This window comes from Trichosurus vulpecula, chromosome 2 (genome assembly GCF_011100635.1).
Source record: "Trichosurus vulpecula isolate mTriVul1 chromosome 2, mTriVul1.pri, whole genome shotgun sequence".
Lineage (NCBI taxonomy): Eukaryota > Metazoa > Chordata > Mammalia > Diprotodontia > Phalangeridae > Trichosurus > Trichosurus vulpecula.
The window spans coordinates 57868637-57885204 of record NC_050574.1 but is presented as its reverse complement, the minus strand read 5'-3'; the positions used below and the strand labels follow the sequence as shown (position 1 = coordinate 57885204).

The following is a 16568-nucleotide window of genomic DNA, read 5'->3' as shown; positions in this document are numbered from 1 at the left end:
TGTAAGAAAAACTTAATTGCATTGTTTGAACCTAGCCCTGTGTGGCTGGGAAACTGGATCATTTCTGTGTTGTTTACAGACTCTTAACTAAGGGCATATATGTTATGCTGACCAGAAACTCTAATTCAAAGATCGATTCAACGAGTTTTTTCTTAGGGCCCCTACCAGGTCCTTCTGACGACTCCTATAGCTGCCAAACTTGTGGGTATGTAGTCCTGGATCATCTGAAGAAAGCCCCTGCTCCTGAGTGAACAGCACAACCCTACAGGAACCTTGAGATTTGTCTAGTACAGACCCAGAAGCAGCTGACACCCAGATGAGACAGCTGTCCTAAGATTCTGGACCAGGGCTGTGACCCTATCTGAGGTACTCTTGGCAAAGATACTAGAGTGGTTTTCCATTCCCTTCTCCAGCTCATTTTTACAGATGAGGAAACTGAGGCAAACAGGGTTAAGTGACTTAACCAGGGTCACTCAGCTAGTTAAGTGTCTGAAGACGGATTTAAAATCAGGAAGATAGTCTTCCTGACTCCAAGCCGGGCACTCTATCCACTGTGCCACCTAGCTGTCAATACAGCCTCAACCCTTAAGGAGATTACAATATGTCATGGAAATACATGTGCATCTATAGTTATACACAAAATAGTAGGTGTATATAGATATCTAGACAGATATCTGGATATAGAGCATATAGAGATTGATATCTTGATATAGATAGCATATATAGTGTATATATAGATTTAACTATCTATATGTATCTCTACACATATACACAACCTATTTTCTGTATAACTATGAATATATATGTATTTACTGGCTAGACCCTAATCTCCTTAAGGGCTGGGGCTGTTTTATCTTTTGTCTTCCTGTCCTCAGCAAGTAGCACCGTGGCCTGCCCACTGCTGATGGCTTGATTGCAAACAAGGGGCTGAAATCAAGATTCCAAGTAGTATTAGAAAGTATCTGTGCCTTGTAGCTGAACCCTGCTCTAGAAATGGTTCTGACAAAGACAAAAATGAAATTAGCTAAGGAAATGACATTCCACTAGAGGGATACAACACATAAATAGATAAGTAAATAATAATGTCTATATATCTCTATCTACATGTAGTATATCATGGTGATGTGAGGGGAAGGCCCTAGCCAGAATGTTAGAATAGGAAGCTATCTTGAGGTGTGCCCCCAGCCCACTCAGTCCTCACCCACTCCAACCTGTCCTAGCTCCTGGAGTTTCTGTCTTTGCCCACAGGGAGATGTCTTAGGGTCTCGCTGCCTTTCCCTCCTCTCTGTGCCTCTCTTGTCTGTCTGTCTCTGTCTCCCTTCTGTCTGTCTCTCTTCTTTTCAGTTACATCGTGGGCACCTCGTCGCAGGCTCTAGGGCTCGCTCTGGTCCCCCGCAGCCCCGACGCCTTGCACATACTGTAGACACTTAATGACCCCAACAAATATTTACTAACTACAGATACATTATAGATACCGTCTGACCCTCTTTTCGGGGACCCCTGGGCCACTCCCGGACAGTAAGCTCACTAACACGTTGCGGGGGACCTTTCCAGCCCAGGGAGGTCCGAACGCTGAGCAAGATACATTCGGCTCAGGGATACATTTGTAAAGACTACGAAATTTGTCGGCCCGGACCGGGGTCCCGAGGTCGAGGTTTGGACTCCCAGCCTTTGCAGCTTCCTTCCCGTGTGCACTCTTGCCATCAATCTTGGATCTCGGCTGTTTTCCAATCCGTAAAAAGGCCAGGGACGGGGCGCGGTATTTGACTGCTGGGTTTCAACCTTATTAGAAAAGCACTTCAGGTCTCCCCGCCACGCAGGATTTAATTGCGTGGGGGACCACTTGGGAATTTCCGCTGGACGAGCACGCAGGCAGCGCCCCCTTCTATTGTTCCTGGAGAGTCTGGGATTTGGCGGGAAACTACGAGCCGGGCGGCTGCTGGAGGATGCGGGATGTGGGTCACTAACCGCCAGAGACTGCAGGGGTTGGGGGAGGGGGAGAAAAGGCGGGATTCGGTGGCGGTTAAGGGGCCGGAGAAAGGAACAATGAATGAATGAAGAGTGAGCGAGGGCGAGACTGGGCAGAGAGAGAGAGAGGGGGAGGGGAAGAGCCGCGCGCGCCCGCCCGCCTGCTCTCGCGGGAAAAGGAGCCGCGCACGCGACCCCAAGGAGAGCCCCCGATCTCGGAGAGGCCGCAGCGAGGGAGGGGTGGAGGGAAGGCTTCGAAGAGGAAAAGGTGCCGGAGAAGGCGAAGAAGCCGAAGGAGGGGGGGGGGAAGGGAGAGAAAAAAGGGGCGGGTCTCGCGAGAACAAGCGGTTGCCGTAGTAGGGCGTAGCGAGTTGGGTGGGAGCGGGCGTGTGCGTACGTACGTGCGTGAGAGAGGAGCCGCAGCAGCCGCGCGCGGACGGTTTGCTCTCGCCCGTTAGCGCCAGTCCCGCCGCCGTCGCTGCTGCCGCCGCCGCCTCGCGCACCTCCGCGCCTCGCGCCCCGCTCGCCACCGCCATGTCCCGCTACTTGCGCCCGCCCAACACGTCCCTGTTCGTGAGGAATGTGGCCGACGACACCAGGTGTGTGTAAGTGGCGGAACCCGGGGCACCGCGGGAGGCAGCGGGAGGCGGCGGCGGCGGCCGTAGGGGCGGGGGCGGCGGCGGCGGCGGCGGTCGTAGGGGCGAGAACGAGGCCCGGAGGAGGCGGGGGCGGAGGCGGAGGCCGAGCCGCAACATGGCGGGCGGGCCCGGGCTCCCGAGCTAGGCCGCAGGCGAGGCCCCAGGCCCGGCCTCCTCCTCCTCCCACCCCCCCCATCCACCCGCGCGAGCGCGCGCGCACACACACTCACTCACATTCACTCACCCGCACGCCCGCCCTCCCCGAAAATGCAGCCTCTGATCATGAGGGCACCTTCCCCGCCGTCCGCGCCCCCACTCCCCGACCTCGCGTTCGTGGGGCGGTAGGGGGGTGTCCTGGGCCCGCTGTGAGGAAAGAATGCCCCCACGGTGCCCGCCTTTGCGTGAAAATAACGGAGGGAGGCGGGGGGGGGGGGGGCACTCCTGTTGTAATGCCTGGATTTGGTTTTCAGTTGATCACCCTCACCCCATCCAAGCTTTGGGGAAAAGGATTTAATTTGTGTCTTGGTGGGTTTTTTCTTTCACAAAAATTTTTACGGTATTGGCGAAGCTTAAACTGCTCGGAGTGTTGTAAGATTATAAATGGTCTACATCATAAATAGGTTTCCTTCGAATTGCACGATATAACTCTAGTTAATGGAATCAGAGCCCTGTTTTTTTTTTTAAGATCTTGTCTTGGGGATACAGAAACGTAACACAGCTTGAAAAATGTTAGGGTTCCTTGTTTTCTTCAAAGGGATTGGATGAGGGGTGATTTATATCGGCACTGCCGTGACTTGAAGGAAAAAGAAAATCTTAATTTTTCTCTTTCCCCACTAGGCCTTATGGGGCTTATGTAAAAAAGGATATTAGCAGATTGCTCAGGATTTCAGTTAAGGAGGGGAGGGGATCAACATTTGGAATCCCGTAGTACTTAGGATTTGGATTTTTTTTTTCAGTTTTGTACTGTTTACAATTCAGCTTTTCTAAGCTAATTATCCACCATTGGGATTTTTTTTAATCTTTAGAAACAATAATGAAAATGCTTAATGTTTTCTTGAGAGTTGAGCTTATTTGGTGCAGCAGAAAGGAAGCTATCAGATATCTTTTATTGTCCAGGCTTATTTTATTTAATGATGTGGAGAGAAGCAAAATTAATATCAATTATGAATAAATTTTATTAATTAGTAAATTACGGGTAGCGGGTATTTAATTTTCCCGCAAAATAGGATCAAAAATATTTCGGAGCTGGAAGGAACCTTGTAGAAGTTGTCTACTCCATGACTCTGGTCCCTAATACTAATAGAATATAAGATATATTAAGATTTTATTGTAAGCTGAATTTACATCTTTTAAAATAACATCTTAATTTTCCTTTTTTTTTTTTTTTTTTTTTTTTTTTAAGGTATGTTCTGAGTTAGGCCATCTAGGGTCCAGGAATACCTGGACTGGTCACACCACATTTTAGTTTTATAGTCAATTCTCTAAGACTATAAGTTGCAGAAAAGTTGCTACTTATCTGGGAAATTTCAGATCCACTCCCTATCCCATATTGTGCTGATTCATTTTTGTGCATTTTTAGAGCTGGAAGGGAATTCGGGGAGCAAGTTAACCCCTGCATTCCTCAGATGAAGAAACTGAGGCTATGAGAGGTTAAGTGCCAAAGTACCACACAGCAGTAAATACTAGCAGAGAATCTTTTTTCCTAGCTCCCAGTCTCTGCTACATGACTCCTTTGAACTTTTTTTTGAAAGCACAATACACTTCAAAGATTCCCTCAGTTTCTATGGAAGAGGAGTTGGCTTGCATATAGTTTACATAAGGGAAGTTTTTAGTTAAAAGAAATGGTTACTAGTAACAGAACATAAAAAAATTTGAGGTATCTTTGGTGGTGTTCTAGGTCTGAAGACTTGCGCCGGGAATTTGGTCGTTATGGTCCCATAGTTGATGTGTATGTGCCACTTGATTTCTACACTCGTCGTCCAAGAGGATTTGCTTACGTTCAATATCCTTTCTTCAGATGGCTGAGTAGTGAGGGGTGTTGAAGTTTGAAATTCAAGTTTGTGTAAGAGGTAACACATCTAAAAGTAGTTTATTTTTGTGCTGTATCTAATGAGTGTTTTGTGTCATCAGATTTTTGGAAATTAACTGACTCATACATTGCTCATTGCTATTATTTATTTCTTATGAGATCTAATCAAAAATAGTATTAAAATTAATTTCCAGTCACGCTGCTGAAACTCAAATCGATAATTCTAATGTGTGATTTAAGCTTTGGTGTGTGTACTCCGTGGTTGCTACCACATTTTTAATGTAAGTCAAACTAAAAGTAATGTTCTTGTGCTTAGCAAAATGTTGGTTGGTTTTCTTGTCTTTTGATAATTTGAAACACTTGATCAAAACAGATTGTTTAAAAATGAGGTAAACTTCTTTAATATTGTCCCCTAATTTACTGTCCTCTGTTGTTGCCTCAGAGAATGTAAAGCTGTACAGTTATGGCGACCCCAAAGAGAAAGCATGAAAGAACCTTTAGAGTAGAGTTCAACAATTAAGGCAAGTAGACAAGCCAAAGACCTCTTAAGGATCAGGCTTGAAGAGAAGGGAGAGTTTGGGAAAAGAAAAAATAAAGAAAAGCTGGAAGAAGGACAAGCCATAATGGGAGACAAAGCTTCGCTTTATCTACAAAAGGGGGAAAAGGTTGTTTTTCAAAGTAAAAGATAAAGCCATCTGTCATATTTGACCAAGCATCTCATGACAAGTCCTTCTGACAAGCACTTAAAGAGTTAAAGGTCAAGATGAAGTTGAATGATGGCCAAGATTAAAGGAGTCATACCTGATGTATCCTACGGAATAACAATTTTCCTTTTGTTTTTGTGTAAGCAGTTAAAGTTGCAAACTGATTCTGGTTTGGTCTAATGACAAAACCTGTATCTTAATTGTGGGGGCTGTTGATAATTGTGATTGTGGTCTTGTATAAAAATGCATTCTTTCTCAACTTGCAAGATAAATGTATCTGCCATATAACACAGTTGAGTTTTAGCTCAGAATATGTAAGTATTAGATTGGGATTTAACAGTTTTTAGCACTTCTATCACAGGACAGCAGACAAAAAACCATTCTGGGGAGTACATAGCTTCAGAGTGAAGTAGTCTTCACAGAACCATCCCTTCAAGAAGTGGCAAGTCAATGTAGATCTAGCAGCCATTTGAAAACTTACCATTGGTGGTTTGTCTGGGCTTGGAGCCACCAGAAATGACACTTCCGCTGATGGTAGGTTTCATACTAACAATAATCATTGGTTTCTGGAACTATACACATTTGTGTAGCTGAGCTCTGCTAGCCATGGTCAGAAATGTCAGAGCCTGATCAGGAGTTTCCGGTGGCTACCATATTTCCTGCCTCACCTTAGCCCCATCATATATGAGGGTACTTCCATGGCTATGGCGTCCTCTCATTTGTACCAGCTGTTTAGTCTTTTAAGGAAAAATTCCCACTGCTAGATAGATCCATGCTGACCTGGAACCCAGAGTCAGCCTACTTGTCCTGATGATTTCCCCATAAAGCCTGTGACTTGGTGGGTGGGAGTGTGTGAATCAAACCCTTATCGAGCCAGCATATAATCTAGGGCAAATTTGGAGGCCAGTGAATTCAGGAAAGACGAGCAGTTTTTTCAAAACAAGCATAGTGTTTGGCATGGCAAAGATAGGATTCACGGGCAATAAGGTTGACCTTCCACTTTTTTCTATTCGTTAGATGACATGTGAATGAACTATGGTTTGCTATAGTTTGACTCAAATGTATTGTGCTTGAGGCAGAAGCAGTATTTACCTTTATACCAGAAGAAAGGAAAGGTAGTTATTTCAAGAAAGCTAGACATTTATAGTCTGATGAATTACTACTACTAGAGACACTTCTGTCTTAGTGGTTTCTGATTTCTAAAAAGAATATTTGATGGAGAAGGAAGGTGATAAATTTTGCATTTGGGAGAGTTCCCAAAGCATATCTTTATTCAGGACTGGCGTGATGAATATATCTAACCTTCCCCCAACCCTGCTTATCCTCCTGCTTCCCTGTCATTGGGCCAATACGTAAAGTCAGGATCTGGCCAGTCTAAGTTTTCTGTTCATACCAAGGGATAGATATGAAGAGAGGCACTTCAAAGGTTAGAGATGTGCCACAAAAATCCTTAGCTTCCCTTAAGACTATTGTTGTTGGCTGTATTCATTTTTTTTTTTTCACTAAATCCTCTATAACTTTTTTGGTTTTGATTAGTACAGCCTCTGGCTAAAGAGTACCATTAATCTGCTTATAGAACATTAAAACCTGTTTTTAATTATCCTAAAATCATTCCCTTAAAGCTCTCAAAGGGGGACTATTTACTTCTAATATTCTAAGATAATTTCTCAGCTCCCCAATATTTTAAATTAGAGGTCTTATTTTTTCTAGGACTTCTTATGAAAGCCTTTATAACTATTTTATGATAAGGCCTGATGTCCTTATCACATGTCTGGAAGAAAGCAAGTAATTATTTGCAGATTGGACCATTTGGTCTCAACAATGTGCCAGAATTTTTCTCAGTACTACAGAGATCGACCTCAGAAGTATGTGTCTCTTCATAATGTTGTGTCTGGCTAACTCCAGAAACACTTCTCCCTAGTTAATGTCAAAAGAAGTGACAATATGAGTCCAGAACTGTGACTTTTGAATAGTAGGTATGCTTAACATCCAAACCTAGCCCTTAATCTTTCCCATAGCCACCAAGTCAAAGACTTTCCAGAGTATGGACCTCCTTTTGAGCAACATGGAGAGCCTCTGGGATAGCAGCTGAGTTGGAGAGTGTGGGAGTAGAACTATATTTGGATGATGAGAGTTAACTGCTATTTGGAAGCCCAATAGTTCTCATTTTTTCTCTCTTATTAAAATGGAGAGGTTTCAGAGGAAAGCCGTAAGCCCCAGCAAACTTTGAACTATCAGAAGTTCTATGTGGAAGTATTCTGAAAATCCCAACTAGAAACCATTCCCAAATCTACTGATATGCATGAAACAGCTCCTTTAGTGTCAGGCAGAATTGGTTGTCCATTCCAGGAGCCCGTAAGATGGTCTTTCTTCATTTCTTGGTAGTACCTCTTAGAGTTGTGCCAAGACCATATGCTTCTGACCATGACTTAATTGAGGATCTGCTCAGTAATTTCATATTTGTACACATAGTGGAAGGGCAGCCATCAAGCTGCCCTTCTTTGGTCATTGCAACACAGATAAGTGAATGAAACCCTGGTATTAGACACATTTAAGGGGCCTAAAGCACCAGAAAGGTAAAGGTCTTATACTTAGATCTTGCAGGATAGATTGTTATATTGGTTTAGCTAGGAGCTTTTGGTATTTGCATATTTTCATTTTAATTTAGAATATGGAGAAAACAAGGAGATACTTTTTGATATAATTTTAAGGAAGTTCCATTTAGCGCTGAGCAGATATCATGAAAGATTATTCCTGAAACTCAGACTTTTTTAAGCTTTTGTTTTTTAGTTCTGAAAAGATTGAGTTAGGAAAATAATTGATTTTTTCTTTATAATCTATCTTTGCAAATATCATAAGATTTTGTGACTTTTAAAAACAGATGACTTGATTTTGAAGTAAGTATCAATTGCCTAATTGATTTTCTGGAGGAAAAAAAAAAGATGGACAGATCATGGAATGTACCACTTTTGCCAGTTAAGCTTTTGTTCTATATCAAAGTTTGCAAAACTTTCCCAAGCCCCTTAACATTTAGCACATTTGAAGATGTTCGTGATGCTGAAGATGCCCTGCATAATTTGGACCGAAAATGGATTTGTGGACGTCAGATCGAAATCCAGTTTGCACAAGGGGATCGCAAAAGTAAGTGTGACTACGCAACTTTTTGATAAGTCATTTCTAAATGCAGTTATTTTATTCTGAGATTCCTTTGTTCCACAAATGTTTTCTTAGACTGGCATTTGGAACCAATAGAAAAATCTTTTCTAGTTGCATTTAGTAAGTTTGGAATTTCTACCTTGCAGATCATGTAAAGTTTTTAAAATACGATTAGATTGTTGCATATCATAACTAGATATAATTAAACTAACACATTCTGTGTCGCATTAATTAACTAAGGGCCAAAACTTGGTAGCAGCTCTTTCTGTAGGCATGCTAATAGCGTGGTGCTATTTTGCTAAATGTCTCCCGTGAATATATATACTGCTTTTGACCATTTTCCACTGTGCTCTTGGACTCCAGGAAGTACTTAGTAGTTACCTACCTCGTGTTTTCTGTGGCCTGCTTGTTGTTGAAAGTAATGGGCACACCTTGAACAACAGCATAGCAGGTAGCCAGGCTATATACTGAAGCTGCTAAGAGGAATTGGGATTTTTGAAATAAAATTTTTGTTGTGAAAAAAATTATTGAAGGCTAGGGACTAAACCAGTGATTTCTTTGGTATAGAAAACTCCCTACTGAAGAAATTTCCTCTACCAGTGCAAGGTCAGCACTTTCTTAGTAAGGTATAGTCTTAGTTGCTTTGACCTCAGGTCTTTCTGATTCTGAAGCCAGCTCTCTACCCTGCTTTGGAAAAGTGAAACCTACCTTTTGCTCGGATTGTTGCAGGTAGTTTCATATCTAAGCTCTGCAGGAAAAAAAATAGTGAGGATATTGGTATTAAAAAGGTGAAAGTCACTGGTTGTTTATAATGAAAATTTGAAAGTGGTCACTTCAGACATTGAATGCAAAACCTTTTTCCACAGCACCAAATCAAATGAAAGCCAAGGAAGGGAGAAATGTATACAGCTCTTCTCGCTATGATGACTATGACAGATATAGGCGATCCAGAAGCCGAAGTTACGAAAGGAGGAGGTCTAGGAGTCGTTCTTTTGATTACAACTACAGAAGATCTTATAGTCCTAGAAAGTAAGTGTGACGTGTGGTTTTTAACTGTGTAGCAGTTGATTGGAAAACAAAAGCACATTTACTATTTGGCTGTTAAGAGTTTTGAAAATATCCTGAATTTTTTGTATACTCTACTTGTAACCACATGTAGGAAGTATCATATATTGCATGATTCATTGACATTAAAATAATGATTTGGTACTAAGTGCATATCTTTTTTTAAGCCAATATTTTAATCATCTACATAAGTAGACATTTCTCATTCTTTACTTTTTCTGATGTGCCTTTTAGCAGTAGACCTACTGGAAGACCACGCCGTAGCAGAAGCCATTCAGACAATGATAGGTAATTAGTTTTGTTCTGATCTATTACAATGCAGACATAATGAATCAATGTCAGGGGAAATTATTTACTCTAAGAATGATAAATATCAGATTTAGGAGGAAACCGTGTTTTTACGCTAATCTAATGTCTCCTCTTTTTTGAAAGATTCAAACACCGAAACCGGTCTTTTTCGAGGTCTAAATCCAATTCAAGATCACGATCCAAGTCCCAGCCCAAGAAAGAAATGAAGGCTAAGTCACGTTCTAGGTCTGCATCTCACACCAAAACTAGAGGCACTTCTAAAACAGATTCCAAAACACATTATAAGTCAGGCTCAAGATACGAAAAGGAATCAAGGAAAAAAGAACCAGCCAGATCCAAATCCCAGTCAAGATCACAGTCTAGGTCTAGGTCAAAATCTAGATCAAGGTCCTGGACTAGTCCAAAGTCCAGTGGCCACTAACAGCATAACCATAATGTTTTTAGGCATGTATCATTCATTTACTCATAGTTCAGTTTACTAAATTATCAGGAATACAATGTTGCAACAGTGCTCAAAAAAAAAAGACAAAAAAAAGCCCCTCCCCCCCCAAAAAAAACAACTTTTACTTTTGTCAGTTTTCCCTGTAGCAGGCAATGGTTATTATAATTAAAATGATATACTGTTGAGAAGCCACTCTTAAGAGTCCAGTTTGTTAAATGTCATGGGCAGCTACCAATTTGATTGTGGTGTCTCTGTATATTTTTGTAAAGATTCTCCTTTTTTATGCTTGAAATATTGGTAAAAAGTTGTTAGTTGACCATAATTTGCAACATTGTCCTATTAGAAATAAAGTTCATATCCATGAAGCAAAAATGGTATCAATTTGACAGAACAACTGTTTTAAGCTAGAAAGTTAGGTTGTTCCTTAAAACGTGAAACAAAGTGGAAAATTAGCCACAGTATAACACTGACTGCTATGGCATTTCAGGTTTATAGTGGACCTGGGGGGTAGGGGAAAAGGTGTGTTTTTGACATTTCTGTGGCTATAACATTCGTTGGTACATGGAGCAGTGTGGTGTTAAGGTTTTCTTGTCAGCTGAACCATCTCAGGTAGATGGTACCCACAGAAGAGGAGACGGTGGGGACTCTTCAGGGAGATTTTTGACTAGAGCAGAAACTACTTTTGCCTGGTTTCTGAATATTTTGAAAAATGAAAACATCTGTAATGTTAGCTAAAGTTTGAGGTCATAATAGCAGCAGAAATATTTTTAGGAAAAAATGTGTGCTGTTTTTGTAGCTATTCTGAATTTTAGAGAGCTGTTAATCATAATATTGCTTAGTTTTCTTACTACTGTTAGAGGCAAGTAAATTGTTTAAAAGTAGGTTTTGTTTGTGTGTGTGTGTGTGTGTGTTGTGTGCATAGTGTTTAAGAACTCAGTTTTGATGCCAATGACATTCAGTTGTTGTGTTCATTTGTATCAGAATCTGCCCACCTCTTCCTGAGGGAGGCTTTCCTCTTCTTTATACTTCACTTTATTTAGTGAGGCAAGTTTCACTGATAACACCCCTAAGACCGAATGTTATTTCGGTGCCATAAAATGGAAAATAATTAGAGGCAAAGGAGGCTATAGATTTAAGCAAGAGCTGCATCTCCAGGTTTTTAGTTGATCTTAAATGCAGTACTCAGCTATAAACAAATGTGACCATGGTACCAAACCATTATGTGATTCCAAGTATTTCTCTGAAAGGCAAGTCGTTTCATTTTTGTTCAAACAAAAGTGGCTTTCGACAAGGTCCAACCTCATTTCAGTACAAGAGCTAGCATTAGTACCCCTTGGATTGCTTGTTAATATAAGCATAGAGATGTTGGTGGGGAAAAGTTTCCTTTTAGAGACCTACTTTATGTTCTATCTTGGTTTTAGTTATCTAGGCCAGGCCTGTAAAAAAAAAAAAAAAAAACGATGGTTTTAAAATATTGTTTGTGGAACATACTTAAGGGATTGATTCTAGAACCTTTGTATATTTGATAGTCTTTCTAACTTTTATTTCTTTACTGTTTGCAGTTAATGTTCATGTTCTGCTATGCAATCATTTATATGCACGTTTCTTTAATTTTGTAGACTTTCCTGGATGTATAGTTTCAAAACAACAAAAAGTCTATTTAAAACTGTAGCAGTAGCTGGCAGTTCTAGCAAAGAGGAAAGTTGTGGGGTTAAACTTTGTATTTTCTTTCTTATAGAAGCTTCTAAAAAGGTATTTTTATATGTTCTTTTTAACAAATATTGTGTACAACCTTTAAAAACATCAATGTTTGGATCAAAACAAAAAGACCCAGCTTATTTTCTGCTTGCTGTAAATTAAGCAAACATGCTATAATAAAAACAAAATGAAGGACATCATGACCAACTGGAATTATTACAGTTTTAAGCCATGATTCTGTAATAGAAGCTTCTTTTTAAATATCATTCCATGGTGAAATGGGCTTGGTAATGAGTGTCTGTTAACCATAGCTACTTTTGATTTTGAATGTTACAGACTAAAAAGGATACATCTCTTGATTGATACCTTGACATTACCTTAAGCAACAGTGTATTTCATAGTTATTCCATGAATACACATTGTCTTCTGAAGTCACTTTGTTGTCACTTGTTAGATCTGGAAGGGAGCCAAGAACCAAGGTAGTGAAGTGACTCCTTTTACAGAAAAGGAAACTGAGGCCCTGAAAGGTGATTGATCAATTGCACAGAGTCACACAGCTAAGTAAGTGACAGAGCTGGACAAGAGAAGGCACAGCCTTTTAGTCCAGCATGCCTTCCACTCTCCTCCCCATCCTGCTTCTCATTCACCATGGCTTCATTATTTTATCAGGACTGTTCTCCCATTATCAGACACACCCTTCTATTAAAAGCAGAGCAAACCTTCTCATTGAAAGTAAGTCTTGATCCTCATCCCTTTGAAATTTGCCGCCATTATTGGTTGGTCCTCTCTGCCTTGGAAAATCACAGATTATTGCTCCCTCTGTGGTCCTTCTAGTAAACTGTATCCGATAATGGGTTAGAATGGCTGGGCCCTCCCTTTTAGAACATCTGGCTTTCTTCCAAAATAACAAGTATCTTTTATTTTTTTTTATGAAGATGCATCAAGAGAAACATCTGGGTGCTTTGATTAGAATTGAATTTAATTAACTAGTCTTTGTGAGGCAGGGCTAATACTCCAGCTGATTATTTCCTGGAATTGAAAATACTCATTTGATGTTGCCGTGTTCTACACTTGAATGCTATTTTAGTGATATTTACATGTATATCTTTATAGTGAAGATGCATTTGGTGGTAAATATGTACTAAGTTCTGTAGTACAACAAAGCAAGAATCTGGTTTCCTCTGGTCTGAGGCTGGATGTTTTCATCTGGGATTCCCTGAAAACCTCATTCTGTCCACACATTCCATTGGCATGTTCTTCCTTCTTAAGTAGAGCTCCACCCACGCTCCTGAAGACAAAGGCCAAACACAGAAGTGGTTAGTTAGAATGTTAGTCATTTAAAAGTTGGTTAAATTCAATTTTAAGTTAGAAATCCATGTTGCTTGAACTTTCCTGTCACCTCATTATATAGAAAGTGGTAGTGGCAGTGGGGTCTTTGACTTCGAGAAGTTTTCTTGTTTTATTAAAGCTAAAATAAGGAATAATGATTTTGGAGTTTTAAGCTTCAGCCACTTGGAATAATAAACATTTTCAACCAGAGGAGATAATATAATACTCCCAACCTGTTACAGGATAAAGTCTTCTTAATGTCAAGAAAAATTTTACAGCACCCTACTTGATAGCAGTTGTACTGTGGAATCTGTTCACAGAAAAAATATATCACAACCTAAAGCTACTATGAATTCAGTAACTTGTATCTCATTAATCAGCGCATCTGTATCACCAGGAAAAATGGCAATGTACTTGTGTAAGAAGGTTTGATGTGTAAAAACTTTCTCCTGTTGTGTGGAGTATAATCAAGAAGATCAAGTAATATGTTTCCGTGCCTCACAACTTGGGAACCACTGGTGCAAGGCAGGCTTTTTATTTTTATAGGTGGGGAAACTGAGGCCCAGTTAGACTGGCAGAACTGGCGTTTGAGGCCAAGCGTCCTGGTTCCCAGGCCAGCGTTCTGCCTGCTGTTGCCCTTCTTCATGACAATTGTTGAATGGTTTTTTTTTTTGGTTTTGTTTTAAATAAACTGAATAACTTTGTAAAATGTAAGATATAGAAGAGAGTTGTAGCTAAGCATCAACAAATCAGCCTTGTTCTTATGGAGCCAATAATTAATGGCTTTTAATGACCCTGATGTATAGGTCCCTAGTTAAAAATAAATTCAAGTGCTTTCCATCCAGCAACAACAAAGTAGTAATGTAAGAAGTAAGGCTCAGGTGTGATTGACTCTGAAAGCCACACACTGTCAAATGTGAATTCCTGTGTCTCGGGACAAAAAAAGTAACCCAGAATAGTCTAGGTATATTTCCTGTGCTCCTTTGTTGGCTTCAGCAGCAGTGCAATTTGTGTCTATCCGCACTTCGTTTACAAGATTTGATAAGTAGGGGAAGGGCTGGAGACTTAAATAGCCTTGTACTGTGTCTCTTAGTGGTGAGATGAATACGACTTAGCTATGAATCTTGTTTCTCCCTCCCTTTTCATAGGATTTAAGTCTGGAAGAGACTTTATTTTAGATAATATCCCTCATTTTACAGATGTAAAAAGCAGGCCCACGGAGTTTTGAATTACATATCCAAGATCACATAGTAAAGAACATATTTGGGGTTCAGATTACGGTTTTCTGATTCCACGATTCATGTACAGGATCACAGCATCCCTGTGGGTTTCTTTTAATACCCTTCAAAATGCTGTTGGAAATAGTGCACTGCTTCCTCTTGATATTGCTATAAAGCAAGACAGTACCAGTGAGAAAACAAGAAGAAAAAGGATTCTAGATTGTCACGTAATAAGAGGCGGATCTAATGAATTCTTAAGTTTCTATTCCTTTAAATTGATCATCTTCTAATTGTGTTAAAAGGTTTAAGGGTAGAGATTGCATACTCCTTGTTAGTGATTGGTTTAATCGATAATCAAGACAATGTCTTTATTCAATACTTTAAAAAAAATCTATGGATGGCACTAACTCTTTTAACACTAAGTATTTTTTAAAGTATTTTTCCTTACTACAACCCTAGATAGATAATGTAAATTTCCTCTATTTATAAATGGGGAAACTGAGGCTCTGACAGGTAAGTAACTTACCCATGGACACAGCTTATGTCAGGAGGTAGAATTTTACTTGTCTCCCTGACTCCCAAGACCAGCATTTTTCACTGTCCTGTAGTTACCCCTAGAGCCCTATTGTGAGTGAATTCTGGTGCCTGTGTCAAAATAGGGGACAAGGAACAGTGCACTGTAGAGAATAATCCAGCCCAGTCGGATGTAGTGCAACTTCTGGGAAGAAAGTGTAGAAGAAACCAGAGAGTACTAAGGACAGCAGCAGTAAAAAGGCAGAGTGGCAGCAGCTGTAGGATGGGAGTGAGACTGACCATTGTGGGATGACCCTTCCATACTTGAAGGGACAAGAGTATAAGTACACGTATACTAGGCAAGCTTTCAAAAGAGGCAAAGGCAGCAAACAGAAGAAGGAGTGAGCCTGGGACTCGGCCTGAAACCCAAAGACACTAGAAAGGTGGACTAGGGAGGAATTGGATAGATACACGCTCAAGTATATATCAAGCATCCTGGTGCAAAGCCCAGTCACCCTGTCCTAGTTACAGCTTGGCACCTTTGGTGAGCTAACCTCAAACTTACAAAGCACTTGCTCCACGACAACCCTGTGCAAATAAGTAGTGTGTCTATTATCCCTGTGGTACAAACCAAGAAACAGGTCAGAGGGGTTAAAGTGACTTTACCAGGGTCACAGCTAGTAAATGTTGGAACCAAGACTCAGACTCAGGCCCCTTCTGAGTCCCCAGTCCAATGTTCTTGACACTAAACCACAGCTGCAGATGGGTAGAGATCAAAACCAAGGCACCACAATTCTTTGTTACATTAAATAACTCTTGAAATGAAAGGGCGCAGGAACTAAAGCTTTGGCGGTCTTGTTTTTGCTGACTTTTGTATTGTTTTTTTTCTACCTCATTCCTGTTTGCAAAATACTATAGAGAAGATTCCATGATTTCTCTTACATTTTCTCAGGAGTAGAAGACATGTGGCCTGAGACTTGATTTGGCTCTTGGTTTCATCCTCATGGAGGGTAATAATGCTCCAATCACTCCTGCCCAAAGAACCTCCCACCTGGCAGACCATAAGGAGGACTTCTGAAAGTCTGAGAATAAAGAGTAAACTGAACAGCAATGAGCACTTGAGAGTATTTTTACTGTTTGAAGTTTATAAAAGCCTTGGGGAAGTGTCTGGTATGGTGAGAACAGTGTGCCTCAGCTGAACCTCATTCCCACTCTCTTCATTCCTTGGACACCTACATCACATGCATATGTATGCTCAGTGGATAAGGCACCTTCCTAGGCACTGGGAATAGTACAGTAGTGTGTGGGTCAAAAGTTCCCTTGTTAACACAGACAATCAAGATACTTTGGGGGAGGCCCCTTTCACATAGCTGGGTAATTGTCACTACCCAGACTGGAACCTGGGAACTTGAATATTTGGCAAAGGGTGGCCACATACTCCCCCCTGATGAAGCATCTGAGCAATATGTCAAATACCTCCCACCCCCATTTGGGATG

The 16568-nt window shown here is 40.9% G+C and overlaps 1 protein-coding gene across 4 annotated transcripts; it reads left to right on the top strand.

Moving 5' to 3' along the window:
- Window positions 1–2353: 2353 nt before the first annotated feature.
- Window positions 2354–16016, top strand: SRSF10 (serine and arginine rich splicing factor 10). Of its 4 annotated transcripts, none has more exons than XM_036743506.1 (6): window positions 2354–2567; window positions 4504–4608; window positions 8377–8480; window positions 9362–9524; window positions 9798–9848; window positions 9993–16016. In XM_036743506.1, the coding sequence occupies exons 1-6, from the start codon at window positions 2503–2505 to the stop codon at window positions 10288–10290; spliced, it is 786 nt and encodes a 261-aa protein (XP_036599401.1). In that variant the 5' UTR covers window positions 2354–2502; the 3' UTR covers window positions 10291–16016. The 4 variants fall into 4 exon arrangements, with proteins under 4 accessions (XP_036599401.1, XP_036599400.1, XP_036599399.1 ...); XM_036743505.1 differs by having other exon boundaries at window positions 9795–9848; XM_036743504.1 differs by having other exon boundaries at window positions 2354–2573.
- The last annotated feature ends 552 nt before the right edge of the window (window positions 16017–16568 follow it).